General features: G+C 37.8%; 1 protein-coding gene across 1 annotated transcript in view; it reads right to left on the bottom strand.

Moving 5' to 3' along the window:
* The window catches only part of ZNF169 (zinc finger protein 169), a 35,494-nt gene extending 26,172 nt beyond the window's left edge, over window positions 1-9,322 (bottom strand). The window contains exons 1-3 of the mRNA XM_021694350.1: window positions 9,296-9,322; window positions 7,229-7,355; window positions 6,668-6,763 (exon numbers count right to left, since the gene is read on the bottom strand). Coding sequence (XP_021550025.1) covers window positions 6,668-6,763; window positions 7,229-7,355; window positions 9,296-9,304 — 232 coding nt within the window. The 5' untranslated portion in view covers window positions 9,305-9,322. The remainder of the gene's footprint in view (window positions 1-6,667; window positions 6,764-7,228; window positions 7,356-9,295) is intronic.
* Between the last annotated feature and the right edge of the window lie 9,490 nt (window positions 9,323-18,812).

The raw sequence follows: 18,812 nt of genomic DNA, 5'->3' as shown, positions 1-18,812 counted from the left end.
ACAGAACATTCCACCCTAAAACAACAGAATACTCATTCTTCTTGAGCGCACATAGAACTTTCTCCAGAACAGACCACATACTGGGTCACAAATCTAAACCAGTACCAAAAGACTGAGATTATTCCCTCCATCTTCTCAGACCAAAATGCTTTAAAACTGGAACTCAATCATAAGAAAAAATCTGGAAGAAATTCAAACACTTGGAAGCTAAAGACCACTCTGCTCAAGAATGTCTGGGTCAACCAGGAAATCAAAGAAGAACTTAAAACAATTCATGGAAACCAATGAGTATGAAAACACATCAGTCCAAAACCTATGGGATACTGCAAAGGCAGTCCTAAGGGGGAAATACACAGCCATCCAAGCCTCACTCAAAAAAATAGAAAAATCCCAAATTCACCAACTAACTCTCCACCTTAAAGAACTAGAGAAAAAGCAACAAACGATGCCTAAGCCACGCATTAGAAGAGAAATAATTAAGATTAGAGCAGAGATCAATGATTTAGAAACCAGAAACACGGTAGATCAGATTAACGAAACTAGAAGCTGGTTCTCTGAAAGAATTAATAATATCGATAAACCACTGGCCAGAATTATCCAAAAGAAAAGAGAAAGGACCCAAATTAATAAAACTATGAATGAAAGGGGAAAGATCACAACTAACACCAAGGAAATAGAAACTATTAGAAATTCTTATCAACAGGGGCGCCTGGGTGGCTCAGTTGGTTAAGCGACTGCCTTTGGCTCAGGTCATGATCCTGGAGTCCCGGGATCGAGTCCCACATCGGGCTCCCTGCTCAGCGGGGGTTCTCCTTCTCCCTCTATCTCTTCCCTCTCATGCTCTCTGTCTCTCATTCTCTCTCTCTCAAATAAATAAATAAAAATCTTTAAAAAAAAAAAAAAGAAATTCTTATCAACAACTATATGCCAATAAATTGAGCAACCTGGAAGAAATGGATGCCTTCCTGGAAACCTATAAACTCTCAAGACTGAAACAGGAAGAAATCGACAACCTGAATAGGCCAATAACCAGTAATGAGAATAAAGCAATGATCAAAAACCTCCCAAAAAACCAGAGTCCAGGCCTGATGGGATTCCCTGGGGAATTCTACCAAACATTCAAAGAAGAAATAATACCTATTCTCCTGAAGCTGTTTCAAAAAACAGAAACAGAAGGAAAACTTCCAGACTCATTCTATGAGGGCAGCATTACCTTAATCCCCACACCAGGCAAAGACCCCATCAAAAAGGAGAATTTCAGACCGATATCCCTGATGAATATGGATTCCAAAATCCTCAACAAAATCCTAGCTAATAGGATCCAACAATACATTAAAAGGATCATCCACCACGACCAAGTGGGATTTATCCCCGGGATGCAAGGGTGGTTCAACATTCGCAAATCGATCAGTGTGATAGAACACATTAATAAGAGGAGGGAGAAGAACCATATGGTCCTCTCAATTGATGCAGAAAAAGCATTTGACAAAATACAGCATCCTTTCCTGACTAAAACTCTTCAGAGTAAAATCCATCTATGAAGAACCCACAGCGAATATCATCCTCACTGGGGAAAAGAGAGCCTTTCCCTTAAGATCAGGAACATGTCAAGGATGCCCACTCTCACCACTGTTGTTCAATATAGTACTAGAAGTCCTAGCAACAGTAATCAGACAACAAAAAGAAACAAAAGGTATTCAGATTCGCAAAGAAGAAGTTAAACTCTCTTTCTTCGCAGAGGACATGATACTTTATGTGGAAAACCCAAAAGACTCCACCCCCAAATTACTAGAACTCATACAGCAATTCAGTAATGTGGCAGGATACAAAATCAATGCACAGAAATCAGTTGCTTTCTTATACACTAACAATGCAACTGTAGAAAGAGAAATTAGAGCAATGATTCCATTTACAATAGCACCAAAAACCATAAGATAACCTGGGAATAAACCTTACCAAAGAGGTTAGGATCTATACTCTAGGAAACACAGAGCACTCATGAAAGAAATTGAAGAAGACACAAAAAGATGAAAAAACATTCCATGCTCATGGATCAGAATAATAAACACTGTTAAAATGTCTATGCTACCCAGAGCAATCTAGACCTTCAATGCCATCCTGATCAAAATTCCAATGACATTTTTCAAAGTGCTAGAACAAACAATCCTAAAATTTGTATGGAATCAGAAAAGACCCTGAATCGCCAAGGAGATGTTGACAAAGAAAAACAAAGCTGATCATGGAACACTTCATCTAAAACTAATGATGTAATGTATGGGGATTAACATAAGAATAAAAAAAAATATGTCCTCAGAAAATTAATAAAAGGTACTGCATACCTGAGGAAGGGGAAAATGAACAGAATGCTAGTTTTTAAAGAAATATTCAAAGAATATCATGAATGGATGTTAAAAAAAAAAGAAAAGAAAAACAAAGCTGGAGGCATCACGTTGCCCGATTTCAAGCTATATTACAAAGCAGTGATCACCAAGACAGCATGGTACTGGCACAAAAATAGACACACAGACCAATGGAACAGAATAGAGAGCCCAGATATGGACCCTCAATTCTATGGTCAAATAATCTTTGACAAAGCAGGAAAAAACATGCAATGGAAAAAAGACAGTGTCTTCAATAAATGGTGCTGGGAAAATTGGACAGCTATATATAGAAGAATGAAACTCGACCATTTTCTAACACCATACACAAAGATAAGCTCAAAATGGATGAAAGACCTCAATGTGAGACAGGAATCCATCAAAATCCTAGAGGAGAACATAGGCAGTAACCTCTTTGACATCAGCCACAGCCACTTCTTTCAAGATACATCTCCAAAGGCTAGTGAAACAAAAGCAAAAATGAACTTTTGGGATGTCATCAAAATAAAAAGCTTCTGCACAGCAAAGGAAACCGTCAACAAAACAAAGAGGCCACCCACAGAATGGGAGAAGATATTTGCAAATGACACTACAGATAAAGGGCTGGTATCCAAGATCTATAAAGAACTTCTCAAACTCAACACCCAAAAAACAAATAATCAAGTCAAAAAATGGGCAGAAGACATGAACAGACACTTCTCCGAAGAAGACATACAAATGGCTAACAGACACATGAAAAAAATGTTCATCATCATTAGTCATCAGGGAAATTCAAATCAAAACCACATTGAGATACCACCTTACACCATTAGAATCACAAAAATTGACAAGGCAAGAAACAACAAATGTTGGAGAGGTTGTGGAGAAAGGGGAACCCTCTTACACTGTTAGTGGGAATGCCAGTTGGTACAGCCACTTTGGAAAACAGGGTGGAGGTGCCTCAAAAAATTAAAAATAGAGCTACCCTATGACCCAGCAATTGCACTACTGGGTATTTACCCCATAGACACAGATGTAGTGAAAAGAAGGGCCATATGCACCCCAACGTTCATAGCAGCAATGTCCGCAGTGGCCAAACTGTGGAAAGAGCCGAGATGCCCTTCAACAGATGAATGGATGAAGAAGATGTGGTCCAGGGCGCCTGGGTGGCTCAGCTGGTTAAGTGACTGCCTTCGGCTCAGGTCATGATCCTGGAGTCCCGGGATCAAGTCCCACATCGGGCTCCCTGCTCAGCAGGGAGTCTGCTTCTCCCTCTGACCCTCCTCCCTCTCATGCTCTCTCTCATTGTCTCTCTTGCAAATAAATAAAATCTTAAAAAAAAAAAAAAAGAAAAAGAAGATGTGGTCCATATATACAATGGAATATTACTCAGCCATCAGAAGGGATGAATACCCAACTTTTACATCAACATGGATGGGACTGGAGATTATGGTAAGTGAAATAAGTCAAGCAGAGAAAGTCAACTATCATATGGTTTCACTTTTTTGTGGAACATAAGGAATAGCATGGAGGACATTAGGAGAAGGAAGGGGAATATGAAAGGGGGGTATTGGGGGGAGAAATGAACCATGAGAGACTATGGACTCTTAGAAACAAACTGAGGGTTTTAGAGGGGACGGGGCGGGGGGGATGGGTTAGCCCAGTGATGGGTATTAAGGAGGGCACGTACTGCATGGAGCACTGGGTGTTATACAAAAACAATGAATCGTGGATCACTACATCAAAAACTAATGACGTATTGTATGGTGACTAACATAACGTAATAAAATAAAATTAAAAAAAAAAAAAGAAACCAAATTGTTAAATGGGCAAACGATTCAAGAATACATTTCTCCAAAGATATATACAGATGGCAAATAAGCACATGAAAAGATTCTCAACATAATCAGTCACTGGGTTAATGTCAAGAAAAACACAGATGCCACTACACAGCTATGTGAATGCCCAAAATTAAAATAACAATACCAAGTTTTGAGAAAGATGTGGAGCATCTGGAACCCTCATACCCTGCTGGTGGGAATGTGAATGGCATAGCCAGATTGGAAAACAGTTTTTGAGTTCTGTAAAAAGCTAAATATACACCGTATCCTATAACCCAGCCTTTCCCGTCCTAAGTATTCATCTAAAAGAAATGAAAGACTTGTCATGAGTGTTCACACTCATTTTACTTGTATTTGTCAAAACTGGAGACTACTCAAATGTCTTTCAGTAGGTGAATTGTTAAATTGTATCTATATAATGGAATACTATTTAGCAATAAAAAGAAATGAACTATGATACACACAACATTATGGATGAAATTCAAAATAACTATGTTGAGTGAAAGAATCTGGTATATATTCTGTATTATTCAATTTATATTAATTCTAGAAAATGTGAACAAATCTATAATGATAGAAAGCAAATCAGTGGTTACCTGGGTATAGAGAGGAGGAGGAGAGGAGCATAAGACAGGGAGGGACAGGAGATAGGGATTATAATAAGGCACAAGGAAACTTTGAGGTTATAGGTATGCTTGGTGTTTGGATTGTGGCAATGGTTTCATAGTTGTGTACATATATCAAAACTTTATACATTTTATGCTTTAAATATGTGTAGTCTAGGGGCGCCTGGGTGGCTTAGTCAGTTAAGCGTCTGCCTTTGGCTCAGGTCATGATCCCAAGGTCCTGGGATAAGCCCCACGTTGGGCTCCCTGCTCAGCGGGGAGTCTGCTTCTCTCTCTGCCCCCCTTCACCCCTGTTCATGTTCACTCACTCTCTCTCATTCTTTCTGTCAAATAAATAAAATCTTAAATAAAGAAATATGTGTAGTCTATTATATTTTGATTATATATCTCATAATTATCCCTTAACTATTATACTGTAATATCTTATACCATATTTTTATGTTATACCATAATTATAGCTTATATAATAGTTCCCCTTAAAGACAAAAGCACTGAGTTAGGTATAAAGTACAAGTCCAGATACATGGTTGTATTTAGAAACAAAATAAAATGCCAGGAATGTTAAAAATAAAAGAATAAAAAAGATAAATCAGGAAAAAAATTTTTGTATTCTTACCTCTAGACATTCACATAAAATTAATTCCCATTGCATTAAAGACATGAATGTTCCCTGAATTTATATGGAATTTCTACAATCAGTAACAGAAACAACCCAAATGAAAAGCAGGGAAACTCTTCGAACAGACAAATCACTGAAGAGTCAATACCAATGGCCAAACAACATAGGAAAAGATACTCCTGCTCCCTGAAAAGCAAAGCCCCTCTGAGGTTTCATTGCAAAGGGAAGAGATGAGTGGAAAATGAGATCTGACAATACTTAGTATTGGTAAGGATGTGGAACAAGAACCTCTAGGCTACCCGTGCCTAACGAGCTACTGTGCTCCTAGGTATGCATCCTGGAGAAACTTGCCCTTGTTTCCACGGAAGTAACAAAAATATATAGTGGCATTATTTAATAACCAAAAATTGGAAATAAATGTCCAAAAGAAGGGAACTGATAATTCAACCGCATTTAAATAGAAATATTCATATAAGGGAATCAATATAAGTTTTTAAAAGTATAAACTAAATCTACACATTTTAACATGATTCTCACATAAAGTCAGTAAAAAAGCATTTTCCAGAAGGATGTATATAGTATACAATACTATATACAAGGAAGTTTATAAACATGCAAAACCCTACATGGTTGAAGGAACCATCGGATGGGAAAAAAAGGATTAAGGCACAATGAGAATGCTAATGCAGAAACTGGATTCTCAGGTGCGGTGGAGAAGCAGGACGCACCAGGGAAGGTGCAGGGACTGTTTTCTGGTCTTTAAGGTCTGTTTCTTAGACCACAGGGAAGGTACACAACAGGCACTCATCATACAATTCTACACATCCTGTTGTAATCTTAAATAATCCATCATAAAAGAAACAAGGTTATGGGGATTTATGGGGTAGAACCAATGCACTAAGAAGTTAGCAGGTTAAGAACAGAAACTGGACAGTGTCTCCCAAGGGCAGCAGACTTAGTCTGAGGGCAAATGCTATGCAGAATATTAGGCCAACCAACAAAAGCCCAAGAACGGGGAGATCAGAGAACTAGAAAAGGTGCTGGAAAAGAGTTACCAGTGGAGAGTGGAATGAGGCTGCCAGGGAAGCCCTCTCTGGGTGAGCGGGATGGCATGGAAGGGAGGCCTGGAGAAAAGCCCTCCCCAAAAGTTCATGGGCTCTCCTTCCTCATCTGCTGAGCGCCTCACGGCCCAGTCTCCTCATCTGCCCACTGCTTCCCACTCACCTGGACAAAGGTCCAGAAGACATTCACTCTCCTCTCTCCAGGGCTCATCCCCTTGCTCCAGCTGTGTGATGAGCTTGGGTTTGGAAAAGGCAATTCCTACTCAAAGGGAAAGAAACCAAGGGGACCCTGGGTTAGTGATTTAAGAGGCTATGGCAGAACTCAGTCAACAAGCAAATGCAATAACCCAAAAGGGGGCAGGGAAGCAGAGGGTGCGCAAAGGCTCTCTGAGTGCTGAGAAATGATGACTAAAGGGAGGGGGGATCCCGGATCTAAAGGCAGTACACTAATTCTCCTCTGTGGTTAAGTGAATACTAGTATTCCCAAATTTGAGGTAAAATCACTTTGGAGGATGGGCCCAGCCTCAGAAAAGGCCTGGCAATTCAGTGTCAGACCATACCCTCCCAAATACACCTTTACTCTTTCAACTCTACAGAATCCACACATTCTCTGGGGGTATAGAGAAAATACTATTTTTCTTTCTGAGCCAAAAGCATGGTGGCTGTTACATAAAATCTTAAGGTGCCCACAGGCAGTCTGAGACCTGAGACAAGCCGTCCTTACCCAGTGACACCAAGTGGCTGTAGTTCTCCAGCATCACATCCCGATACAGGGTCCTCTGAGCAGGACTCAGTAACTTCCACTCCTTTTGGGTGAAGGCCACAGCCACATCCCTGAAGGCCATTAATGCCTGAAACACAAACACATTCCTGCTCACCCAGAAGCCAGCCACATGCACTAGTCAACCTAACCTAAGCCACTAACCAGGGCCAAATCAGGAAGAATGCTGGTGTGGGGGCACCCTGGTGAGATTCACGGATCCTGCTTTTAACCCAAACTCTAGTGCCATGTGTTCAAGACTATTAATCCCCTTCTCACGTTGCTCATGGGTCTAATTAGGGGTCCTCTCCTTTCTTCTCTTGATCTTATGTCTATGATGCTGTCAAAAACAGTTTTGATTACCTATAGAGTAAGTCTTGAAATCAGCTAGACCGATTCCTCCCACCTTATTCTTCATTTTAAAGGTTATTTTAGCTACTCTAATACATGTCCTTTCCATATAAATTTTAGAATCTTAATATATATCTACCAAAAAAACTTTAGAATTTTGATAAGATTTGCATTAAACCTTTATATCAATTTGAGGAGACCTAACATCTTTACTATGTTGACTCTTCAAATCCACGAACATGGTATGTCTCTCCATTTACTGAGATGTTCTCTAATTTCTTTCATCAGCATTTTGTGGTTTTCAGCATACAAATCCATATATGTTTTTTTTAGATTGACACCTAAGAACTTCTTTAAGTACTTCTAATGGTATTATATTTTTAATTTCAGCGACACTGTGTTCATTGCTAGGACATAGAGATACAACTGTCTCTATGTTTATCTTAAATCCTGCAGCCTGGCTGAACTCACTTAGTTCTGATTTTTTTCCCTCCTAGATTCCTTGAGATTTTCTACATAGACAAGCACGGCATCTGCATATAGGAACAGATTTATTTCTTCCCTTATATAAATCTGTATGCATTCTCTTTCCTCTTCTTGCTTTATTACATTACTTCTAGCATAATAAAGAATGAGTGGTGAAAGCAGACATCCTTGCTTTATTCTTGACCTAAGGAGGAAAGCGTTATGTCTCACAGCATTAAGAATACTATTCCAAAATGAGATGCCATGCCATACCCACTGGGATAGCTATTACCAAAGGAAAGGGAAAGAACAAGTTCTGGCAGGGTGTGGGGAAACACTGGAACCTTTGTGCATTTTTGGTGGGAAATGTAAAATGGTGTCGTTTCTGTGGAAGAGTCCACCAGCTCCTCAAACATTAAATGTACAACTGACCCTATGACCCAGCAATTCCACTCCTAGCTATCTACCACTTTATACTTGTACACCAACGTCCTTAATGGCATTATTCACAATAGCTCAAATGTCCCTCAACAGATAAAGAAAATGTGCTTTTATTCAGCCATAAAAAGCAGGAAATTCTGATACATTCTACATCGAGGATTAGCCTTGAAAATATTATCTAATTGAAATATGCCAGTCACAGGACAAAAAGTGTTTGATTTCACTTATAGCTGGTACACAGACCTTAGAGACAAAGTAAAATAGAGGTTACCAAGAGCTGGGAGGAGTGGGGAATGAGTCAGTTTTTAATGGACAGAGTTTCAGTTTGTGAAGATGAAACAGTGCTGGAGATGGAAAATGGGGATGGTTTCACAACAGTGTGAATGTACTTAATACCACTGAACTGTACATTTAAAATTGGTCAAAACAGTAAATTTTATGTTATGTATACATCAACAATAAAAAAAAAAGTTAGATAAGTGGCCAAGAAAGGCCTGACTGAGGAAAAAAAAATTTATAGTTTTTTTTTGGTAGATGCCCCTACTCAAATAGAATTCCCCTGCATTCCTTTTGTTCTAAGACTTTGTTTTCCACCACGGTTATTGAATTCTGTGAGATAAATGCTTTTATTGCATCAACTGATACAATCATGTGGTTTTTTAGTCTGTTAATATGGTGGATTACACTAAGTTTCAAATATGGAACTAGTCTTACATTCCTAAAGTAAACTGCACTTGGTAATAGCACATAATTATTTTGATATCAGTGTAATACCTTCTCCATAGAATGAATTGGGAAGTGTTTCCTCTTCTATTTTCTGGAAGAAATCATGTAGCACTGGTGTTAAGTTTTCTTTAAAGATCTGGCAGAATTCCACAGTAAAAACATCTGGGCCCATAGCATTCTTCTGTAGGAATTTTTAGATTGCAAAGTAGACTTCATGATAGTTACAGAGGTGTTCAAATTACTCCAAATTGGGTGGGTTTTGGTAGTTTGTGTTTTTCAAGGAAGCAGTTCATTTCGTCTAAGTTGTGAGATTTATGGGTGAATATTCTTTTGGTGGTTTCAGAGTATGTAGTGATAGCCTTTATTTCATTCTCTCTTTTTTTAAAGATTTTATTTATTTGAGAGAAAGAGAGAGCATGAGATGGGGGAGAAGCAAACTCCCCGCTGAGCAGGGAGCCCAACACGGGACTCGATCCTGGGACTCTGGGATCATGACCCGAGCCAAAGGCAGACGCTTAACCGACTGAGCCACCCAGGCGGCCCTTTGTTTTGTTCTTGATATGGTGATTTGTGTCTACTCTTTTTTTTCTTAGTATTGGTAGAGGTTGTTTCAATGTTATTGTTTTCAGAAGAGTAGCTCTTTAACTGATTTTCTCTATTTATTTTCAGTTTCACTGATTTCTGCTTTTATCACTATTATTTCCTTCTATTTGTTTCCTCTGGGTTTATTTTGCTCTTATTTTTCTAGGTTCCTGAGGTAGAAGCTTATTGACTTGAGACTCTCCCTCTTTTCTAATACATATGCTCAGTGCCACAGGTTTTCCTCTCAGGACTGCTTTTGCTGTATTCCACATACTTTGATATATTGTATTTTCTTCTCCATTCTCTTTCATGTATGTTTTTATTTCCCTTGAAACTTCATTTCTGATGCATGGATTATTTAAAAGCATGTACTTTATTTTGTAAGTGTTTATAGACTTTTCTGTCAACTTTCTCTTACTGATTTCAATTTTGATTCCACTGTGGTCAGAGAACACGCCTCGTATCAGTTCTTTACTTTTGTTAAACAAATTCTTACGTTTCATGGCCCAGGATAGGTCTATCTTGGTGTATGTTTTTGTGAGCATCTGAAAAGAATATGTATTCTGCTATTGTTGGGTAAAGTGTTCTGTAAAGATTAGATTCTGTGGTTGATGGTAATGACAGACTCTTACTGATTTGGGGTCTAATTTCCATCACTGTGAGATGGGTGTTGAAGTCTCCCAGTTGTTGATTTGTCTATTTCTCTTCACATATGGTGAAACTGTAATGTGATGCATACATATTAAGGATCACTGTCTTCCTGGAATTGACCATTTATCACCCTGTGTCTGGTAACTTTCCTTGCTCTGAAATCTGCCTTACTTGATTTAATAAAGCCACTCCAGCTTTCCTTTGATTAATGTTTGCATGTTTCTTTTTATCCTTTTAACTTGCCTATGTGATAATATCTGAAGTTTCATTTAGACAGAATACAGGGTTTGTTTTTGTTTTTTTTTTTCTTAGTCTACTATGCCAGTCTGTCTCTTTTGGTTGGTGTATTTAGATCATTTTCTTTTTGCTTCGTTTTCTTTTACTGACTTCTTTTGGGTTACTTGGACTTTTTTTTTTTTTTATAATTCTATTTTGATTTATCCAGTGCTTTCTATTTCTTTGTATAGCATTTTGTGTGTGTGTGTGTGTGTGAGTAAAGCGATAGAAGTTTATTAAATGAAGATATAGAAAAAGCTCTCAAGAGTGAGAGGGGTCCTGACAGGGTTGCCAACGAGGGCCTTTAGGCTTGGTCTTTTATAGAAAGCTAACCAGGGAACTTAAATCCTTTGAATATTTCTACTGATGTCACCATTGAGCAAGGACTAGTGATAACACCTTCAATGGCTTACTTTCTTTTTAGGGTCTGGTTATTCTTTGTTGTTCATAGGTGATTATCATAAAAAAGACACCCACCCCCCACGCCTATAGCAGCGAGGTCCTAGGGCAGGGTGGTCCAGTTTATTCCTTTATCTCTGGTTTTCCCACACCTCCACATTTATGGGATTTCTGTGTTTGTACAGCATTTTTAGTGGTTACTCTAGGAGCTACATTATGTACACATAACTAATCAGTCTACTGGTATCTTCATTTTCCAGTTTAATGAAGTATAGAAACTTTACCTCCCATTACATCCTCTTGCCCTTCTGGTAATTTTAAGTAGTTCCTTTCTACATATTTAGAATCACATCATACTGTGTAATAATTTTTGCTTCAACCATCAAAATTAGTTTGGAAAATTCATGTGTAAGAGGAGTGCCTCCTATATTTACCCCTATTTTCCCTGTGTTTTCTTTCTTCCTGATTGTGTCAGGGGTCCCCAAGACCACCCCCAGGTTTGATATTCACTAGGACTTGTAAGACTCATCATATAGTTTTGTACACATGGCTACAAAGGGATACAAAGCAAAAGAGAAATGGTACGACACAAAGTCCAAAGGAAACCAGGAACAACCTCCCAAGAATCCTCTCCCAGTAGAGTAACATGACCCACTTAACTCCACCACCAAGGACTTGTGATAACGTGTGTTAAATGTTGTCTAACAAGGAAGCTCATTAGAGGCTCAGTGCCCAACTTTTTTAGTGGGGACTGGTCACACAGGCACTTTCAGCATAAACCCTAGTTTGCACACTTTTAGGCACAGTGAACCATTCTGATCAGTTCTGAGAATGGTGCTAACCCTCCAGAAATGCAAGATCCCAATGCCAGCCAAAGGATAATCTTGCAAGCAGGATTTCCTAAGAATAGCAGTCTCAAGCCTGTTATGTTAACTCTACTGCACACAGATGCTCCAAGGTTCCCTCTTTTATTGTTTCCTTGTTTATAAAATTGCCTCTGTCCATGCTCCTGGAGACAAATTCTGTTTTTCTCCATCTGAGAATGTCCAGATTTTCCCTTCATTCCTGAATGATATTTTTATTTGGTACAGGACTTGGGATTGACAGTTCCTTTCTTCCAGCACCTAAAGAACATCACACCACTTCCATCTAACTTCTGTGGTTTTTGATGAGACATCTACTACCATTCCAATAGCTTTTTCCTTGTAAGAAATGCATTTTCTTTGGCTGCTTTCAAGATGTTTCCTTCATTTTGGGTTTGTCATGTTTGGCATATGTTCAAGCTTTTTCAATCTGTAGGTTTACATCTCTTGCCAAATTTGGGAAGTTTTCAGCCATTAATTCTTCTAATATTTTTTCAGCCTCTGCCTACCTTCACTTCTTTTTCCAGAACTACAATGACACAAATGTTAGATATTTTGTTATATTCCCACAGTTTTTGAGGCTCTGTTCATTATTTTTTCCCAGTATATTTTCTCCCTGTTGTGCAGATTGGCTAATTTCTATTGTTCTATCTTCTAGTTCACTGATTTTTCTGTTACCTCTAATCTGCTAGTAAGCCCATCTACTGAGCTTTATCTTTCAGGTATGTATTTTTCAGTTCTGAAATTTCCATATACTTATTCACTGTATCTCTTATTTCTTCAGAGACTTTCTAATTTTTCATTTATTTCACATGTTCTTTTAGTGTGGATGTCCAGTTGTCCAAGCACCATTGTATGGACTGTTCTTTTCCAGTTGAATGGTCTTGGCACCCTTGTCAAAAATCAATTGACCATGTATGTGAGGCTTTTTTCTCAGGCTCTCAGTTCTATTCCATTGATCTATGTATTTATTCTTATGTCAGTGAGAACCTATGTTGCCACTGTTTGCAGCTTGGTACTAAGTACTGAAATCAGGCAGTGTGACTCCTCCAAACTTGTTGTTTTGTAAGACTCAAGATCCCATGATATTCCGAATGAATTTTAGGATAGTCTCTTCTATTTCTGTAAAAAAAAAAAAAAAAAAAAAGGCATGAAAGGTATTTTGATGGGGACTGTTTTGAATCTATAGATCACTTTGGGTAGTACTGTCATCTTAGCAATACTAAGTCTTCCAGTCTATAAGCATGCAAAGTGTTTCCATATACTTAGGTCTTCTTTAATTTCTGCAATATTTTATAGTTGTCAGTGAGCAAGTCTTTTGCCTCCTTGGTCAATTTATTGCTGAGTGTTTTCTTCTTTTAGATGCTATTATAAATTGGAGTTTTATTGGAATTTATTCTTTGGGTTTTATTTTATTGGAACTTAAAAATATATATATTTCCTGTTTGGATAGTTTTTGAAAATATACTCAAATAAAACTGACTTTTTCTATGTTGATTTTGTATCCTGCAACTTTGCTAAATTTATTTCTTAGCTCTGACATTTTTTTATGTGTGTGGATTTTAAGGTTTTATGGATATGAGAGAATGTCTTCAGTGAAGAGATCATTTTACTTCTTTTCCAATAGGATGCCTTTTCTTTTTCTGCCTAATTATCCTAGCTAGAACTGCCAGTACTGTGTTGAACAGAAGTGGCAAAAGCTGACATCCTTATCTCAGATTTCGTGTTCTTCAGAAAAAAAGCATTCAGTCTTTCACCACTAACACTGATGTTAGTGTGGATTTTTCATATATGACCTTAATCATGTTGGGAAGTTCCCTTCTACTCCTAGTTTGCTGAGTGCTTTTTCATCAAAGGGGGTTCAGTTTTGTCACATGCTTTTTCTGCATTAGTTGAGATAATCATATGGTTTCATCCTGCATTCTCCTAATGTGGTATGTTACAGAATGGATTTTAATATGTTGAAACATTCTTGCATTCTGGGAGTAAATCTCACTTGCTTAAGAAGTACAACCCTTTTAATACGCTGAATTAGCTTTGGGCATATTTTGGTGAAGATTTTTGCATCTGTGCTCATAAGGGATATTAGCCTGTAATTTTCTTTTCTTGCAGTGTCTTTGTCTGAGACCTCTAGTATCAAAGTAATGCTGTCCTCATAGAATGAGTTAGAAAGTGTCTTAATATTTCAGAATAGAGAAAGACTTTGTTAACTCTTCTTTTTATGTTTGGTAGAATTAACAAGTAAATCCATCTGGTTGTGAGCTGTTCTATGTTGGGAGAGTTTTTTTATTATTTAATATCTACAGTATTCCTAGGTCTATTCAGAATTTCTGTTCTTTCCTGAGTCAGTTTAGATAAATTGTGCATTTCTAGAAACTTATCCATTTCACCTTGGGTAGCCAATTTGTTGGCATACAGCTGTTCTCTTACACTAGCATTCCCTTATCACCCTTCTTACTTTTAAAAAAAAAAAAAAAGGACAGTAATGTCTCCAAGTTCATTTCTGATTTTAGTAATTTGAGTTTTTTGTTAGTCAATCTAGATAACGGTTTGTCAATTTTGTTGATCTTTTTAAGGAACCAGCTTTAAGTTTTGTTGATTTCTCTCTCATTTTTCTGTTCTCTATTTTAGCTCATCTTTGCTCTAACCTTTATTATTTCCTTCCTTCTTCTAGCTTGGGTTGTTTGCTCTTCTTAAATTGTGTAATTAGGTTGCTGATTTTAGATCTTTCTATTTTTTACATGATGCATCTATAGCTATGAAATTCCCTCTAAGCATTGCTTTTGCTGTATCCCATAATTTTAGTATGTCTAGTTTTCACTTCCATTTGTCTCAATGTATTTTCTACTTTCTCTTGTGATTTTTCTTCTTTGATAGAATGGTTGTTTGAGTGTGCTACTTAATTTCCACATATTTGTGAATTTTCCAGAGTTCCTTCTGCTGTTCATTTCTAGTTTTCATTCCACTGTGATCAGAAGTTACTTTGTATCATTTCAATCATTTCAAATACTTGTGGCCTAATATATGGTCTATCCTAGAAAATGTTTTAGGCACACGGGTGAAATATATATTTTGCTGTTGTTGGGCAGTGGTATGTGTGTGAGGTGTGTGAGGTATGTGAGGTGTGTGAGGTGTGTGTGTGTGTATTAGTTGCAGCTGATATATAGTATAGTTCAAGTTGTGTATTTCCTTTGCTCTCCTGTCTGGCTGCTCTATCCATTATAGAAAGTCGGGTATTGAAGTCTATACCCATTATTGTAGAACAAGTTTTTCTCTTCGAATCTGCCCATTTTTACTCCATGTATGTTGGTACTCTACTGCTAGGTAGGTACATATTTATAATTGTTATATCTTCTCTCCATAATAAACCTGTTTTCAACATATGATATCCTTCTTAATCTTTTGTGACTTTTTAAAAATTGAAATATAATTGACATGCAGTATCCTCTTAGTTTCAGGTGTACATCATAGTGATTCAATATTTTTATACATTACAAATATAGCCCCACAATATCTAGTTACCATCTGTCACCAAAGTTATTACAGTATTGCTGACTATATTCCCTCTGCTATAGATTGCATCCCTGTGACTTACTTTATAATTGGAAATTTGTACCTCTTAATCCCCCCTTCACCTCTTTGGCCCACTCCTCAGCTCCTCCCCACTTGGGTAACTAATAGTTTCCTGTATCCATGAGCCTGTTTCTGTTTTGTTGTGTTTGTTTTTCAGATTCCACATACAAGTAAAATTGTACAGTATCTGTCTTCAACTTATTTCACTTGGCATAATATCCTCTAGGTCACCTCACCCATGTTGCCACAAACAGCAAGATCTCACTCTTTTCTTTATGGCTGAGTAATATTCCAGTGTGTGTGTGTGTGTGTGTGTGTGTGTGTGTGTGTGTGTACACTTCTTTATCCATTCATCTATTGACGGGCACTTAAGGTGCCTTCATACCTTGGCTTTTGTAAATAATGGTGCAATGAACAGAAGGGTGCATATATGCCTTTGAATGGGTGTTTTTGTTTTATATGGATAAATACTAGAAGTGGAATTGATGGACTGTGTGGTAGTTCTATTTTTACCTTTATGAAAAGTCTCCATACTGTTTTCCACAGTGGCTGTTTTCATTCCCACCAATAGTGCATGACACTTGTTATTTTTGATAAAAGCCAATCTGACTGGTGCAAAGTAATATCTCATTATGATTTTTTATTTTTATTATTTTTTTAAAAAGATTATTTATTTATTTACTTACTTACTTATTTGAGAAAGAGAGCACAAGAAGGGGTAGGGCCAGAGGGAGAAGCAGACTCCCTGCCGAGCAGGGAGCCCAATGCAGGACTCGATCCCAGGACTCCGGGATCACATGACCTGAGCTGAAGGCAGTCGCTTAACCAACTGAGCCAGCCAGGCACCCTCATTATGATTTTTTAAAAAGATTTATTTATTTTAGATAAAGGGAGAGCATGCATGCAAGCGGAGGGAGGAGAAGAGGAAAAGAGAGAGAACCTCAAGCAGACTCCATGCTGAGTGCTCTAGTGTTCACTTTCCTTACAGTTTAGAGTTACTGTCTAGTGTCCTTTCATTTCAGACTGAAGCATTTTTTTGTAGAGCAGGTCTACTGTTAATGAGCTCTCTCCGTTTTTTTTTTAAGTCTGGAAACCTCTTTATTTTTCCTTCACTCTTGAAGGATAATTTACTGGATATAGAAATCTTAGTTGAGGGGCGCCTGGGTGGCTCAGTCATTAAGCATCTGCCTTGGGCTCAGGTCATGATTCCAGGGTGCTGGGATCGAGCCCCGCATCAGGCTCCCCGCTCTGCGGGAAGCCTGCTTCTCCCTCTCCCACTCCCCCTGCTTGTGTTCCCTCTCTGTCTTTCTCTCTGTCAAATAAATAAAACCTTTAAAAAAAAAAATCTTAGTTGACAGTTTTTCTTCCAAGACCTTATATATGTCATCCTACTGACTGGTGGTCTCCATGGTTTCTGATGAGAAATCAGCTCTTAATCTTATTGAGGATTCCTTCCTTGTAGCTAACAAATACCTTCTTGCTGCTTTCAAAATTCTGTCTTGGTGTAGGGGTTTTGATAATTTTGACTATATGTCTGGGTATGGATCTTTTTAAGTTTATCCTACTTGGAGTTTACTAAGCTTCTTTGACATATAGATTTGGGGGGGGTTAAAATCATATTTGAGGAGTTTCTGGATATTTCTTAAATTTTTCTCTCCCTCCTTTCCCTCTGCAATTCCCACTATGTATATGTAAGTACATCCGTTGGTGTCTCACAGGTCTCTTAAGTTCTGTGCATTTTTCAGTGTTCTTTTTTTTCCGCTCCTCAGAGTGGATAATCTCAGTTGAAGTATTTTCAAATTCACTGACTATTTTGCCTACCTAAATATGCTGTTAAACCCCCATACCAAGTTTTTCACTTCAGTTGTACTTTACAGCTCCAGAAGTTCTGTACGACTCCTTTTTATAATCTCTTCATTGATATTCTCTATCTCTTCAAACATTGTTGGCCTACTTCCTTTAGTTCCATGTTCATGGTTTCCTTTAGCTCTTTGTGTGTATTTAATATAGTTGATAGGCAGGCAGTTTAAAATGCTGCAGCACTCTTCTGCCATAAAGTAGGAACTTCTTTCTTCACCAAATTTTCCACTTTTGACTAGGTTCCAAAGTTTGACAAAAGGTAATTCTGGCAGATTTTAGCAGCTCATTAGTTGTTTTGCGGCAGGCACAGAACCATGTATTTCCCTTACTCCATCATTTTGATGTCACAATGCAATTTCTTCTTCGATGTAAGGATCAGTGAAGAAATGTGTTGTTTAGTTTCTAAATATTTGAGACTTACTTAGATAACTTATTATTGGTTTCTAATTTGACTGGAATCTCAGAATATAAGCTGTATCTTTAAACCCCTTCAAATTCACTAAGTCTCTCTTGCTGAACATACTTGAAAAAATGTATATTCTGCAGTTGCACAGTACAGTGTTCTATAACTGTTGATCAAGATGATGTAGTTGCTAGTTTTCTTTAGATCATATATGTCTTTACTGACTTTTTACCTACTTGTTCTATCAATTGCTCAGAGGAGATTAAATTACCTGTAATAGTATAATTTCCATTTTCTCCCTTTAATTCTGTCAATTATTTTAAAGCTTTGTTATTAGACACATACATACATTACTGCTATGTCTTCCTGCTAAAGTGACTCTTCTATCATTCTGAAATGGTTTTCTTTCCCCTTGTCTTGAAGTTCATTTTATCTGATATTATGACATTTTCCTTTTCCACATTGAGCATAGTTAAGACAGAGACTTTAAAGTCCTTATCTGATCATTTCATCCATAGGGTAAATTATGGTATGTGAATTATATCTCAAAAAAAAAAATTTGAAAGATGGCTAAGATTCAGAATAATCAAGAAAAGAGTAGAGGGCTAAGAATCTAAATGAAGCATGTAGGGAGGCAGGGAACACAGATGCCATGAGCAGAGGAAGAGAAGGGAGAAGTCCATGATGTGGGTGAGAAGCACCTGGCAGGAGGGAAAAGTAACTAGTGGTAGAACAGAAAGCAGAGGTGTTGTAGTATCCTGTGGATGGTTTTGAAAGCAGACAAAAAGAACACAGACACTCTACTACAGAGTTGTAGCTTCTACAATTTAAAATACTCATGTCTTCTCACTTGGTCATATTTTGTGGTGAGAAAAACTGTCAGACTAAAATTCATTTCATGAACAAAATTTCCCACAGAAATAGGTTCTCAAGGGGTGCCAGGATGGCTCATTTGGTT

The sequence above is a fragment of the Neomonachus schauinslandi genome, chromosome 13 (genome assembly GCF_002201575.2).
Source record: "Neomonachus schauinslandi chromosome 13, ASM220157v2, whole genome shotgun sequence".
Classification (NCBI taxonomy): Eukaryota; Metazoa; Chordata; class Mammalia; order Carnivora; family Phocidae; genus Neomonachus; species Neomonachus schauinslandi.
This window is presented reverse-complemented; position numbering and strand designations above follow the sequence as displayed.